The sequence below is a fragment of the Trachemys scripta genome, chromosome 12 (genome assembly GCF_013100865.1).
Source record: "Trachemys scripta elegans isolate TJP31775 chromosome 12, CAS_Tse_1.0, whole genome shotgun sequence".
Classification (NCBI taxonomy): Eukaryota; Metazoa; Chordata; order Testudines; family Emydidae; genus Trachemys; species Trachemys scripta.
Genome location: NC_048309.1, coordinates 25,022,194 through 25,036,918, shown reverse-complemented (window position 1 = coordinate 25,036,918; position 14,725 = coordinate 25,022,194). Strand labels below are relative to the sequence as shown.

The window sequence follows — 14,725 nt, the reverse complement described above, 5'->3', positions numbered from 1 at the left end:
TACTGCCCGCCGGATCAGCAGGTAGTGTTCAATGCATCGGGGATCGATTTATCGCGTCTCGTCTAGACACGATAAATCGATCCCCGAATCGACGCCCATACACACCTTGGCAGAAGTAAGCGGAGTCAACGGGGGAGCCGCGGCGGTCGACTTGCCGCTGTAAGGACAGCCAGGTAAGTCGAACTAAGATACTTGGACTTCAGTTACGCGAATAGTGTAGCTGAAATTGCGTATCTTAGGTCGAACCCCCCCACCCGCTTGTGTAGCACAGGCCTAAGTTACTTAGGCTACTTTGCCATATTTATAAAACTTGACTTCAAAAGTTAGAATCAGGGGGAAAACATCTTTCTTTATGCAGAAAAGCAGCCTTTAAATCAAAGGCTTTGATAGAGGCTCATGGATTCAGCATATTTATTTATTATTTAAATTACTTAAGAAATTATAATAAGTTTACTCCTTAACATATTTTGTATTACATTGATTTCATTTTAAACAAGTTTATTTTAAAAAAAGAAAAATTATAAACAAAAAAGCCATTGATTTTTATTCACCCTGCACTTAACAGATCTTTTCCTATCTTATTTCTGTGACTGGTACGTGGTTATTCAAAGGCACAGTATCACGTCTCCTCTCACAGACAAGCACAGTATCTTGCATTATACTATGCTAGTTTACCTCCTCAGTCTGAGCGGTCCTTGGATGAGAGAAAAATCATTGATACTTTACTTCAAGGTGACGAGTACAATAACATTGACACTGCGGTGGTAAGGCTGGAACAGTAATAGACTAACTTATAACTTAGCTAAAATAATTCACACACAAAAGACTGGAGGGATATTTCTGTAGGAAAGTAACATAGGAAGATTTATTTTGAACTACTATTGTGAAAGACTAATAAGTAGGTTACCATGTTGGGCACGTACACAATACATTCCTTAAGGAGTCTATCTAGAAAGAAACAAGCAAGTTGAACACAGCCTAATCCCTACACCAGTAGGGATTCTTGTTTAAAAAACAAACAAACAAAAACCCCCACTGTCTTACACAGAGTGAGAATTACAGGATAACTACTACAGGAATTCAGCTCTGAATGAACACCAGTCTCCTCACATGATTATTAATGAGAGATGATCAGTGAGAAACAAAAAATAATTACAGGAAGAGTTCCAGAGATCTCAAACAACAAGGACAGTCGGTGAAAAATCTGACCTTGTATCTCATGGCTGGCTTTTTGTTTCGAATACCAGGTGACTAATTCCCAAAAATTCAATTTCTGGTTACCAAACTGTTCAGATTCTCTTACACCAGGCTAAGCAGATTCAGTCTCTCTGCCACTGCAATTATAGCATTGTCAGTGCTTATGTAAAGGTGTTACTCCTCAGATCTGGTTATTTTAGTGTCAGAGCTATGGAATAGGAGGATTTAGTAAAGGATATTTTTTTCCATCGCAGCATGCTATTGCAGAAGTACAGTCAACATGGGTTGGTGCTGGAGAAGGATGTAGTGATCACAAGGTAGTTCAACCTACCTCCTAATTCTAAAGGCATCAAGCTAGAGTACAGGCTCCAGACTCTAGAAGGCAAATGGCTTGGCGTAGGGATTCTTCAATAGAAGTTGGCTACGGCAATCCAACAGGTGGTTATGTCCATAAACTAGCACTTGCAGAAGAGCTAAGGAAATACCAATTGCCCGAGTACTCAGTGACCCTGGATGCATTGCATCATGTGGGTATACTCTGTCCCAATGGCTTGTAGAACAATGCCCGAGCCCACAACGAAAGAGCTCTGGCTTGGAGACCGAATATGCAATGTTTCTGGGCTTCCCAGATCTGCTTCTATAGTAGGAGCAGGAATCGGCTCAGGATCACCAAGTTCATTTCACAGGATGAGATACAGAATTAAGAAAGCTGGCGAATTTGGGAAGAGGGGGAAAAAAAATAAGCTAAAAAAAAACAAAAACAAAAAAAAACCCCAGTGCTTGGTTCCAAAACAGCATTTCTTTCAGTCCAATAGCACTCCTTCTGGCAGCTCCACTACCACAGGGGCACAGTCATCTGGCTCAGCCTCAAAGTCCCATTTGAATTTCTTAGTTAGGTGGGCTTTAAATTTTTCTGCCTTTTTCCTCAGCGTCCTGTCAACGGTGGTGCTGCAGGTGTAGGAAAAAAACACCTAAAAGAATACATTAGAAGTCAGTAAGATAATCACAGAGGTGGCATAAATGCACGTTTTCCCTGCCTTGACGGGGGCCAAAGAGCCTTTCTATGGGGTGGGCAGATTTCAGTTTCAGGTTAGTCTGGCTTGAGAGGAACTTTAGTTGCAGGGTTTCAGAAGTGGCCATGGGGCTACAAGCAGCTCCTTAACAAGGCACTGCAGTCTCTATCTTCACTCAGTAGCCAAGATAAACACTGCTTCCATACCACAAGTTCAGCAAGGGTCAGGGTTATTTTAATCTTTGAAAACAGAGGAATGAGGGGAGTCTTGTTTCAAGTAGGGATATGCATGGAGTTAAACATATATGGTGGGGCTTCCAAAAGAATGCAAGTGATGCCACTGAAAGTGAATTAAACCTTTGCTCTTAAGTCACTTATTTCGGGGCTTCTGTCCCACCCCCAAAAGAGAACAGCAGTGGAAGAAAAGGCCAGCTCAATGACTAGAGGTTGAAACTCAGTCTCTGAAGCCAAAGGGCAGCCACAAGACATTTTGTTTGAATGCACTTGGTGCAGCTTTAAACAGCAATGATACAGGCACTACTGCAGAGTTCTAGGTAGGCATTAGAAGTTGGGACTGTGAACCTTGGAGACTTGAGACTTTGTTTTGTTTTAATTTTAAGGGCAAAGTCAAAGACTTGGTCTTGTTTATTCTCTTGAGACCAACTTTCCCGCATGTAATGGTTTATAACTGCTAAACAGATGGAGGCGGACAGCGAAGAGGCTTAGAAGTACCAATCTCCTTCCCTCTAGAGAATGGGATTCAAAGAAGATGGCCACCTATGAAAACAACATGCCCATCGCAGCAGTTGCCCATACCATACAATCTCTGAGCAGCTGGCACTGTCAGCTGAGGGGAGACCTAGGCCCAGACTGAGGTGCATTGATGAGGCTTTTTTCTGAGGGGAGGAAGGCGTGTGCCGCAGTAGTGTCCCCTTTGGGCCAGCAGTTTTAGTTTCTGACCGTAACAAATGCTTAAAAACAAACTCAAATATTTTAAGCAGATTAAACCAAATCCAAATTAGAACTAGCTATTGCATGACTGAGATCTCATAGCATGAATCAGAAGCATGCGTCCTGACCTGGGGGCAGAACCAGGGGGGGGTCTGACCACCCTCCCTCTCTTTATGGCTAGATATGGAGCTGATCCCCACAGTTTTGTCTGCTGTAACATGTGACCACAATATGGGTCTCCACCATTTCCAATGTCTTAGAGGCAGAAGAAACTGCCTTGGAGACTGGAGAAATGGAGGAGGTCCCCTACAATTCAAATTTCTAATCTCATGCACATTACAGACATCCCTGAAGATCCTTGAACACAGGTAGCTGCAACCTGAACAGACCCTAAAGGCGGGATTTTCTAATGTCTCACTTACACATAAATCCATTAACTTTTCACACATTCACAGTTTTTCTGTGGCACTTCAGACAGTTATTGCAGATGTGTCTGACTAAATAGGATTTTCAGCCTCAGAGCCCATCTCGCCTCCTGCTTGAATTTGTGACACAGAACTCATTTCCACAGCAAATTGATGCTCTAAGCTAAAGAATTTCATTGCAGGATCAAGCTGAAGGTAAAACCCCTTTGGGAAGAATGCTGTTATTCAAAAGAGATCTATAGACAACAGGAGAAAACACCGAAAATGAATGGCAAAGTTCATTGCTTTGTGTATAACTGTTTGCTTTTTCCTTGTTCATCCTACTGTGAAACTGCCTCTTCACACAGAAACATTAACAAAACTCTCCTATGAAATGAGGCCAGTGTTAAAAAAGGGACTAACAGTGAGATCATGGAGTTCTACATTTATCCCGCTCAATAAGTTACACATCAAATTTATTCTTATAGAAGCCAAAAAAATATATTTTTTTAAAACTTCAAGTGCTGCATAACCTCACTCTAGGCCGAGGGTATGAAAATCAAGCAGTGTTCTTTCTGCCTCTTCAACTACCACCAGGAATAAGGATTCTGCAATTGAAGCTTAGGGGAAGGTTCCATGCAAGAGGTGGAATAGAATCCAGCTCCCATTCCCATGGATTCAATGATTCTAAAGTGCTAGCAGGAATAAAATTGATCAGTGAAATGAGCAGACAGGTTCGGTAAGAAGCAGACAATTTTACCATGTCACTTTTCTGATTACAATTACACTTTAAGATTGTTCTCTGCTGCCAGCGGTACTGTGTGTTTTACCCAGGTACGTGTGGTAAGAGGTGAGTTCACTATGTATTATTTCCTTGTGTTCCCCAGTCTGTCTGTTGTATATTCATCTTATTCTTAGAATGTAAGCTCTTTTTGTTCTGTCTTTGTACAGCACCTAGCGCAATGGGGTCCTGATCCATGACTGGGGCACCTAGGCACTCCCAGAATACAAATAATTAATCATAGTACTCCCACCGGCGCCAAGAGCCAGAGAGCAGTAATGTCAGTAGAGAACCTTTAGTGACAAAAAGCTGGCTTTCACCCAAAGTATTTTTCTTTTGTGCAATTATGAGTGCAATGGCCACCATCAGACATCAGTGAGCACTGCACCCAAGACTTCTCACAGAATAGCATCAGTTCTTTAGCTTCAGCAGTATAGGCTAAAGCTGGGCTTTTAAAAAGGCCTAAAGGAGGTACACCTCTACCCCGATATAACGCTGTCCTCGGGAGCCAAAAAAATCTTACCGCGTTATAGGTTAAACCGCATTATATCGAACTTGCTTTGATCCACCAGAGTGTGCTGCCTGGACCCCCCGAGCGCTGCTTTACCGTGTTATATCTGAATTCGTGTTATATCGGGTCGCGTTATATCGGGGTAGAGGTGTAGGTACCCAAATCTCATTGACAGTCAACAGGATTTGGCTTCAAGCCACTCCTCTGAAAATCCCACTCCAAGTCCACTAGCTGAAAGCAGTAGCAAGCTGATATTTTCTTACATGGTCCACCACTAGTGGGGACAAAAACATACTTTGCCAATGGGTTACATGAAGAGCTGGGCAGGAAACTGTTTTCCTGTCACAAAAGAATGTGAGATTTCAGAAAGTTTTCCCTCACAAATTGGAACAAAAAGCTGAAATCTAAAAATTTTTTGTGAACTGAAAATCCAAAAAAAGTGTCAGATAAGATCAGCAGAAATGTTTTGTTTCGATAATTTCAAAATGTTTCATTTGTTTTGACCCTTTAAGATTTTAATTTTTTTCACATTTTTGCTGTATATTAACTTTCATTTCTAAATGAAAACAGTTTTGAAATGGAAAAATTGAATTTTTCATTTCAAAAATGTCAAAACGGAACATTTCAATTTCAAAACAAATTTTTTTTTTCAAAAACAAAAAATTTATCAAAAACTGTCTTACTAAGTTTCAGTTCTGATGAATCAGCATTTTCTGATAAACAACACTTCATAAAACAATTCCCAGCCAGCTCTAGTTACATGAATATTTCCTACGGTTGGCAAATGTTGAAGACTTTTATCCTTAAATCAAAGCTTTTGCTCATTAAAAGTACATCTACATTGCAAAGAACCCAGAGGCAGCGAGTCTGAAAGCCCAGGTCAAACAAAATAGGAGTGTAGATGTTCCGCGTGGGCTGGAGCCCAGGTTCTGAAACCCAGTGAAGGAATGTCTACACTGATATTTTTAGCCCCATAGCAAGAGCCTGAGTCAGCTGACCTCTAAGACTTGCTGCCACAGGATTTTTGTTTTTTTAAAGCAATGTAGACATGCCTCAACATTCTAAAACAGCTAAGCAATGCTCAGCCCATCAGATCACAGAGTTAATTCCATACGTTGAACCTGAGAAGCTGGCATGGAAGGACATGTTGCAGTTTGGCTAATTTTCATTTTATTGCTTTATGGAATGTAAAAATAATGTTCATTTTAATAAACCTGATTATGTTAATTACTGGCTTCATAACGTTTTTATAGCAGTGGAAGGAAGCTTTTAGGAAGTCTCGCTTTCGGTTTGTGGGGAACAGGCCTATCCTGCATTGTGACACTGATCGAAACTGTTCACAAGTGAGAGTCATTAGGGGCCGATGGAGGAACTCTCTACACTGAAAACAGCACCTCTTAGTTTCTAGCCAATTAAGATATTGAAATATTCTATAGCAGCAGCAAATAGTCACAAATACAGAAATGTGACCGATCTATCTGACGAGGGAGGAGGTGGTACTCAAGGCCTACAAATCATCTACAGCACATTTGGAACAATTACTGCCAAGAATAAAAATCTTCCCTGCTAAACATGTCTTTGGGTTGTTGTTTTTTTAAAGAGGAAAACTTAAAGAGGCAGAAAATTGAATTTCGTTTAGCTATTAAATCTTTATGAATATTTAAAAAGCTGTTAGAGTGATTAAATAAAGGGGAGGTATTTTATAAGCACATCCTTCAGATCTTGCTGTGCGGGATTATAAAGCTTTGCTGTGGCTGCCTTAGCATCAGTACAGACTTTTCTGCACTCTGGGCAACCATCTCTAAATTCCCACTGGTTAACAGCCTGATTCAAGGCAAACAAGTGAGCATGATACAAAGCCCAAGACAAGGGGGATGGGGAAGGGTCCTCTTTGATACTGCCAGTGCTCTAAGTTCATAACGGGCTTCACTCCAGAACAGAATCCTGACAATTTAAACTGATCTAAATCAGTATCAGTGGACTTTTAATCTGCTACAAAGGAAAGTTTCCATTACGATGTGTCAAATTCAGAAAATCAGATCCCCGTGCACTCACTCAAACCCCCTTACTAATGTTTAGTGTAAGGGAGTCTAAGGCCTTGTCTACATTAAGAAAATGCGTATTGCTGCAACTAAATTGATTCACTCACACAGGCAGATACTCCTAATATAGATAAACTCCAGTCCATTCTGATGCAGTATAACTCTCACTTAAGATACATAAGGCCAGTGTTAATTGCCTAGAAGGCACAAAAGATTTAGTCTCTCCCCCCCACCCTTACCTCCTCCTGTTAGCTGCTTTTCTTGTTACACTGCTCTACTGGAGCTGCTATATGTCGGTTAACTCCATTTACACTGTCTAAGACTCCCATACACAGTCTCAATGGGTCAAATTCAGAGGTGAGGTGTAAGTGGGTTGTGTGTGTAAGCAACGTACAACATACACATGGGGGGGGTGTGTATCTTACACAAGGTTATGTTCCCCTAGACTCCCCTCTGAATTTGGTTGAGTCTGGCTTTGTATGCCCACTCATTTCTCATGAGAATCCCCCTATGTCTGTTTCCCAAACCACCTGCACAGCTGGTAACTTACCTGTAAGGTGCTGGTTAAAAAGTTGTCCTGGGAGACTATGTCCACAAAGAAGTCAGCTGGAATTTCACTGAGCTGGTGGTACAGGACAGAAATGAGGTTGGTGTAGAGGGCCTGATGCTTCCCTATGGCATCCTCTGATCTGCACAAAACATTCAGAAGTTTTTTCCAGTGCTCAAATGCATCATAGACATTCCCAATCAGGAAGCAGATGAAAGCAAACTGCAGCTCAGCTGGAAACACCCAGTCAAGGGAGGGCATGGAAAAAAGACAGGGAAGAACTTTAGTCATTCAACCATAAGTGGAACCGAGGATTATATTACTTTTGTGGACAATGCCAATTTTTGCATACATTCGCTGAGTTTGTCTTGCTGACACACAAACAGCACCCTGTACTCCTGATGACTATATTAATAGTCGTCAGTCCTCCAAGCACTGACCACTCTCCACCCCCTTGACTATATGACTGAGAAGCAAGCATAGCACAATCGAAGAGGACATGTTATAGCAATGACCATTAACCTTCTCATCATAAGCATTCATAAGCGGAGTCTGAGAACAACGTCACTACCAAGTGATTTCCAGAGATTGTGCTGTGGTGTTTGGGATGTCACAAAACATTATTTCTACCTATTACTGAAATACTACAACACAAAACCAAGACATTACATCAAGATTTTGTGGTCTCCTGTGACCCCATTTAACACAATCTTGCCTCATAGCTGCTAGGAGGGAATAGTGATCTCTCGATGTCTCTTCTTGCCTTTCCTGAGCCTACATGTCCAAAAAAGGGGAGCTAGGAAATTGCTGCTGCCACCATAACTAGACAGTGACATGGGTACCACAGTATGGACACATGCAGTCGGACAACAAGAGCAATCTATGATACTATGTGCGCAAAAGACAATGTGCTATTGCTGTTACAACAGCTTTGCTCACCTAGGCCTGGTCCATGCTTAAAAGTTAGGTTGACATAGCTATGGTGCACAATCCACACCCCGAGACTGTAAATATGCCATCCTAACCCCAGATTAGGCTAAACTGATGGAAGAATTCCACTATTGATGCTCAAAGAGGTGGATTACCAACAGCAATGGAAAAAACCTTCCAACACTGTAGGTAGCATCTACACTATGGCACTACAGTGCCCTAGTCCTTAGTATAGATGTGGCCTTATTTTGCCACGCAGGGCTCAGAATTACCAGATGTTTAGACACTCACTTTGCCAATAGTGTCCCCTCATGCTTCTCACAGAGCACTGGGAAATGGTAGCTAGCTGGGAAGGACATTCGCTGTTTTTACCTCCTAGAACATTTCACAATACAGTTCTGCTGTTTTAGAAGCTAGAGAGTTAACAGATAAAACAACGAGGACATGAGAAGAATTTCTAGTAAATACCAAGCATCCAGAGTTTATCTTGAGGGTAACAGTGTCATCTCAGCTTGGTTTCAGAGTCCTCAATAGAGCTGGCATTAACTTGTAGCAGACGTTGCCATTGTTTCCAATGGAGTTAGCAGCTAATTACAGCAATTCTATTGAGGGCCACCAGCTGGTAATTTCTGATATGTTAGTAAATAATGCATGTCACATTCTTCTGTACAATGCATACAGTCTTTGTTCAAAGCTTTTCCTCACAACAATCCCCAAATCCTACCAGAAGGCATCACCAGTGGTGCACAAGAGAAGGTTTTAACTTCCTAAACTTGCTTCTTCCCCGTCTTTCAGCCATGGCTACTCTAACATGGGAGGAGTGGGGGAGAGAAAAGCTTACCATGTTCAAGATTCCCTGCTGCTTAGTTATTTTAATGAAAACTGGAAGTTAACAATAAATGGCTATAGGTAAAGTGCTGTAGCAGTCAAAACCAACTGACCAATTTCAGCATGTCACAGTGATGTCCTATTTGTAGCACTTTCCTACTTCTAGGATAACCCATTTTCTCTATTCCTAAATTGAATAATTATGTTGACAGCCATCATGTTGCAATTAAGGATTTCAATGCACTGTAACTGCACCATCCAGCCTGTTCCCAGTGATCACCTTTTTCAATGAAAATATGTATAGATAAACATAAGGGTGGAGGTTTAAAAAGTGGCTTTTTTTTTTTTTTTTTTTTAGTTAATTGACAGGTTGCCAGGAGAGGCAGAACCAAACAATGTACTATGGAGGAGAAGACCCCAGAGACCGATGTGAAAGGAACATTAGGGGAAAGAGAGACTCCCGTAGCAATACGGAGAGAGTTCCATAGCTAACATTCCACACACTGCTCTGAAAATTCATGCATAGTAAGTTGCAGTGAAAACAGGGCCGGCTCTAACTTTTTTGCTGCCCCAAGCAGCAAAAAAAAGTGCCGCGCCGCCGGAGCCTGCCCCCCGCCGAGCACCGTGCCGCCGGAGCCCGCCCCCTGCCGAGCGCCGCCGGAACCCGCCCCCCGCCGAGCGCTGCGCCGCCCCAAGATTGGCCGCCCCTTACCAGGTACCGCCCCAAGCATGTGCTTGGTTGCCTGGTGCCTGGAGCCGGCCCCGACTGAAAAGCACTTTTCATTTAAGGATCTCAAAATGCTTTACAAACATTAAGCCCCAAAACACCCTGTGAGATAGGGAATGTATTATCCTTGTTAACTGGAGACACAGAGAGACTAAGAGACTTGCCAAAAATCCAAATGCTAATTTACTGGCAAGAGTGGAACTAGAACAGGGGTGGGCAAACTACAGCCCGTGGGCTGGATCTGGCCCATCAGGGCTTTGGATTTGGCCCATGGGATTGCCATTCCTATGGTGCCGTGGGCCCCGCACCACTGCTGGAAGCAGCCGGCACCACATCTGTGTCCCTGGGGGCTCCGTTCGCTGCCCTCACCTCCAGGTACTGTCCCCCGCAGCTCCCATTGGCTGGGAACAGGGAACCGCAGTGAATGGGAGCTTCGAGAGAGGTACCCGCATGTGAAGGAAGCACGCAACGGAGCCCTCTCTCCCCCATCCCCCCACCCGGGGCCGCAGGGACATGGTCCCGGCCACTTCTGGGAGCGGCGCGGGACCAGGGCAGGCAGGGAGCCTGCCTTAGCCCCGCTGACACCCCGGAGCAGCTCCATGTAAGCAGCGTCGGGTCGGAGCCTGTACTCCAAAACCCTCCTGCACCCCAAACCTCTCCCGCACCCTGTCTGCATCCCAACCCCCTGCTCTGAGCCCCCTTGTACACCCCACACCGCTCTTGTGCCACAACCCCCTGCCCTGAGCTCCTTCCTGCACACCACACCCCCTCCCACATCCCTCACCCCAACCCCCAGCCCTACATTCATGGCCCTGCATGCAATTTCCCCACCCAGATGTGGCCCTCAGGCCAAAAAGTTTGCCCACCCCTGAACTAGAACCTAAGTGTTCTAATTCTCAGTTTCATACTATAGACTATAATGATTGCTGGACACCATTCTTGCTGTTAAGCGTTCAAGGCTGTTTGCAATGACTCTGTTTCTGGGGCAGCCTTTATACTCACCGAGCACATCCTGAGGCTGGCTGGAGTACTGCTTGTTAATCACTGTTTCCAGAGCATAGCTAAGGTCCATGCTGTGCCTGGTTATTTCCTCAGGAGTGGCACCATCAGGGTACATCTGCTTCGGCATCTCTGTGAACCGGATCTCAGTGCCAGCTTTCAGCTTCATTTTGGGCAGTCGGGCCAGGCCTTCTGCATAGCTCTTACATTCTGTGTCATATCGGGGCAGGTTCTGTTCAGCTCTGTCTTTGGTGTGCTTCCCAGCCAGAACCGGCAGAACCTCTGAAAAGGCACAGATCTGTCCACTCTCTGGCTGCAGCTTCTTCATCACTGGTTCACTGATGAAGTTAGTGAGGGAGATCCATTTCTTGAGGGTCTCATATGGGTATGGCCCAAGAAACTTGTCCATCTCCTGGAGGTTTGACCTCATTATTTCAATCTCTTCTTCAGATGCTGGGGTGAGGTCCACTTCCTCATTCAATGAGTTCCAGTGCAGAATCTGCAAGTCTCGCTGCTGCAAGCTTAAGAAGAAGCCAGTACGGGGACCTGTCTCTTTGGTATTACACCTGTTGACAGAGCTATAGTGGAAGAAATGGATGCCTGGAGGGATCATCTTGACTCCCCGGAATCTGGGGCCCACATGCCAAGTGTTGTAATCAATGCCAAACTCTGTCCCCTCAGGCATGTTCAAAATGACAACTGTAGCACCCTCAAAAAAGAGTCTCTTGGCCAGGTCTGGATCTATCTGCATCTCTGCCATCTTGTCTGCTGGTCCTTCTGTTATGTCAGGCCTCTCCACCAGGAATCTAGGATAGGACAAGCACATTGAACTTGTATTACATAAATACACAGATGCTTCCATCCAGCATATTTTATTAAAACCATGGCAAGTTAACATAGCCTGATGTTGTACTTCTGGTCTGCACACTCCCTGAGGCAGGGCTGTTTTGATATCTCTGCCTTACACAGTAAAGAGAACAGTTAGTGCTTAATAAATAATACATAGGTGCCTAGGCATCCAGACATGCAGCCTTCTGACCCCAGCCCCTGAGCTCAGAGCAGCAATTCACTGCACTAGCCAAGAGAGAGGAGGGAAAGCTATAGCAATACAATGATATTTAGCAGCTAGACAAAGTCAGTCCTAAAAACATACCAACGAAAGCACAATATCTACTCACAGCCCTTCCAGGGAGGATCATGAGAAACATCACAGATTATAGCTCCCCAATACACACCTCACAGTAGTATGTCAGTAAATGAGAGAAGATTTTACAAGCTCCCCCCCCCCGACACCCGGAACCCCTCCCGGGTACAACCCCCTCCCCCGCACACCTAGAGCCCCTCCCGGGTACAACCCTCCCCTCCAGCACCCAGAAACCTTTCCCCTCCGGGTACAAGCCCCCCCCTTCCGGGAACCCCTCCGGGGACAAGCTCCCTCCCCCGGCACCCGGAACCCCCACCCTCCCGGGTACAACCGCCCCCCCCCCGCCCCCCCTCCCCCCCCCGGCTCCACGCCCCCCCCGCCGGCACCCCTTTCCCTCCCTGGTACAACCCCTCCCGGTCCCCCCCGGCACCCGTTCCCCTCCCAGGTACCACCCCTGCCGGTCCCCCCCGCCGGCACCACTCCCGGGTACAAACCTCCGTGGCTCAGTCAGGGGGTTAAATCCCCCCTCCCACCCCGGGCGCTGGAGGCGTTTCAGCTCCGCTGCTCACCTGGGTCCCGCTCCCCGCCTCAGTCAGTGCGCGAGCGCCGGGCCCGGAAGCGCAGCTACTTCCGCCAGCCCAGCGGGTCCACCGGGAAAGCGGCCCGGGCAGCCCCATTGCCCCCGCAGAAAGGGCCCTGCCCCGAAACACAGGGCCCCACCCCGCTGCGCAGAAAGGGCCCTGGCCCCCTCCAGCCCCGAGAGACAGGGACCACCCCCAGGAGGGCATTAGCAAAGTGTCAGAGATCCTGACTCCATCAGCCATGTTCTTAGCTCAGGTGGAGGGTAACTAGCTCATGACCTGGCCACTGGCCTCATATGTTTCCACAGCAATGAAACCCACATCTGGTCCAGGGCCACTGACCTGGGCTGGAGCTGGAGCCTGGGCCCCTCCCCGCTCACAGAGACGTCTACCTGAAGGAGAGAATGAACCCCTGGCGGCCGTGCTCCTTGTGAGAGTGGTCCTTGGGGAGGGATGGGGGAAATACATTTCCACAGCGCTTAGTACCCTGTGGTCTGAGGAGATCCGGGCCAAGCTCTGAGGAAGTGGGAAAGGTGGTTTGCAAATATGGGGAAAGTGGAATCTGGCATCCCGGGAACCCATCAAAAGGCCTGGTTAGCAGCCCTAGGTGTCTAGATGGAGCAGGCATTGATACAGAGGCAGAAGGAGAAGCCCTCTGTAATCCCTACTCCTCTTTCTCTGCAGGTTCTGCTAAGGAGCCAGGGCAGAGTAACAGTGGGTCTGCTGTGGGCAGAAGTGCTTTCTGGATAGGGCTGGAGTGTACAACCCAGAGGACTTTAGAGTTGTCCTAGAGATCTTCAAAGCAATAGAGCTTGGAGTCAATTTGCTCCAAAACTAGCAAAGACCCTTCAAAGAGCTGGTCTTGTAAAGTCTATTGTAGCCACCCCAACAGGTACCACTGAGGGAAAAATTTCCAACTGTGCACGGGGTGCATCCCATGCATACCAAGGGTGGAATCAACATGTACACTCACTTGAAGAACTACCTTGAACAAAGACCGTAGCTTGTAAAGTTAGATCTGAGCCATTAAAAAGAAATTTTTAACTTTTGTTTGCTTGTTAGCCTCGTACTGGTCTGGGTTGGACTCCAAAACCTCACATCCCCACAGCAGTAAAAATACAACCTGACCATGGAACAGCTCCAAAATAATGTTTGAACATAAATAGTGTTAATAATTGCATGTCATTGACTTGACTAGTAGAAATCCGCTTGTGGCTTTCCATCATGCCCTCCATCTAGTCCAGGGAAGAAATGAAGACAAAATTTGCCTTTCTCTTACAAAGAAACCCTTCAGGGACAGGATTTGCCTTCCAGCCCACTCCTAATTCCCAAATGGATGGCAATTTTACCCACCTTGCTCTAAGTTTCGATCTACCTACTACACCCATCCAACCTCTTGGTCCCAGCTTGTCCCCATCTCCAGGCTTGGATTCAGTTGGTACGCAATGGTTCGGTGTACTGGCACCTCTCGCAAACTGCTACCTCATTCTCCAGAATCTCAGCTTTCAGAAAACTATTTTATTCCTCATGTAAGAAAGGAGGTTCACAGATCTACACAATTTACTGTATTGTCTCATTTTGGTGCCACAAATGGCTGGTATTTGTTATTATAACCCCCATAGGCCCCTCTTCCAACCCAATCAAGTAGGAGCCTGACCCAAGAAGCCAACAAACCCCATGGACATATTCAAGCCCCACCAAGGGGGAACCATCAGCCCAATGGAGCTCAGAGAGCACGCACCTTCATATTTTGAACATCATAGAATGTACTGTGAGCAAGATCTCATTCTGGTGACTTGTGTGGATGGAACTTATTTTGTGGGTGAAACTTGGAAGAAAATTAGGAAACCCATCCCCCCCCATTTAACCTCTGCATTAAATAGACCCCTGAATTGTCCCCATTCTGCTCAGTCCTGTATCAAGGCTAACTAGGGAAGGTCCAATCTCTTTCCTGCTCTCACTCAATGCTGCCTCCAGGCATACTTTCAACCTGTAAAGCACATGGGTCTAAAGCTCCTCCTCTAATTCTCTACTGTCCAGATCAGAGAAAAGTCAGTTTCAGGCCACAAGC

General features: G+C 45.6%; 1 protein-coding gene across 3 annotated transcripts; it reads right to left on the bottom strand.

The window, feature by feature from the left end:
• Positions 1–457: 457 nt before the first annotated feature.
• Positions 458–12,719, bottom strand: AAR2 (AAR2 splicing factor). 3 transcript variants are annotated; one of them, XM_034787780.1, is made up of 4 exons: positions 12,643–12,719; positions 10,933–11,735; positions 7,449–7,678; positions 458–2,168 (listed from the first exon to the last, which is right to left on the bottom strand). In XM_034787780.1, the coding sequence occupies exons 2-4, from the start codon at positions 11,687–11,689 to the stop codon at positions 2,001–2,003; spliced, it is 1,155 nt and encodes a 384-aa protein (XP_034643671.1). In that variant the 5' UTR covers positions 11,690–11,735; positions 12,643–12,719; the 3' UTR covers positions 458–2,000. The 3 variants fall into 3 exon arrangements, with proteins under 3 accessions (XP_034643671.1, XP_034643670.1, XP_034643669.1); XM_034787779.1 differs by having other exon boundaries at positions 12,568–12,695; XM_034787778.1 differs by lacking the exon at positions 12,643–12,719 and having other exon boundaries at positions 10,933–11,757.
• Between the last annotated feature and the right edge of the window lie 2,006 nt (positions 12,720–14,725).

Excerpts from the sequence above, each read along its gene's own strand:
- AAR2 (XM_034787778.1), bottom strand. The coding sequence starts at position 11,755 with ATGTGCTTGTCCTATCCTAGATTCCTGGTGGAGAGGCCTGACATAACA. Across the intron at positions 7,679-10,932 it reads CCAGCCTCAGGATGTGCTCG|CTGAGCTGCAGTTTGCTTTC; the intron begins GTGAGTATAAAG and ends GGGTGTTTCCAG. Across the intron at positions 2,169-7,448 it reads TTTTAACCAGCACCTTACAG|GTGTTTTTTTCCTACACCTG; the intron begins GTAAGTTACCAG and ends GTATTCTTTTAG.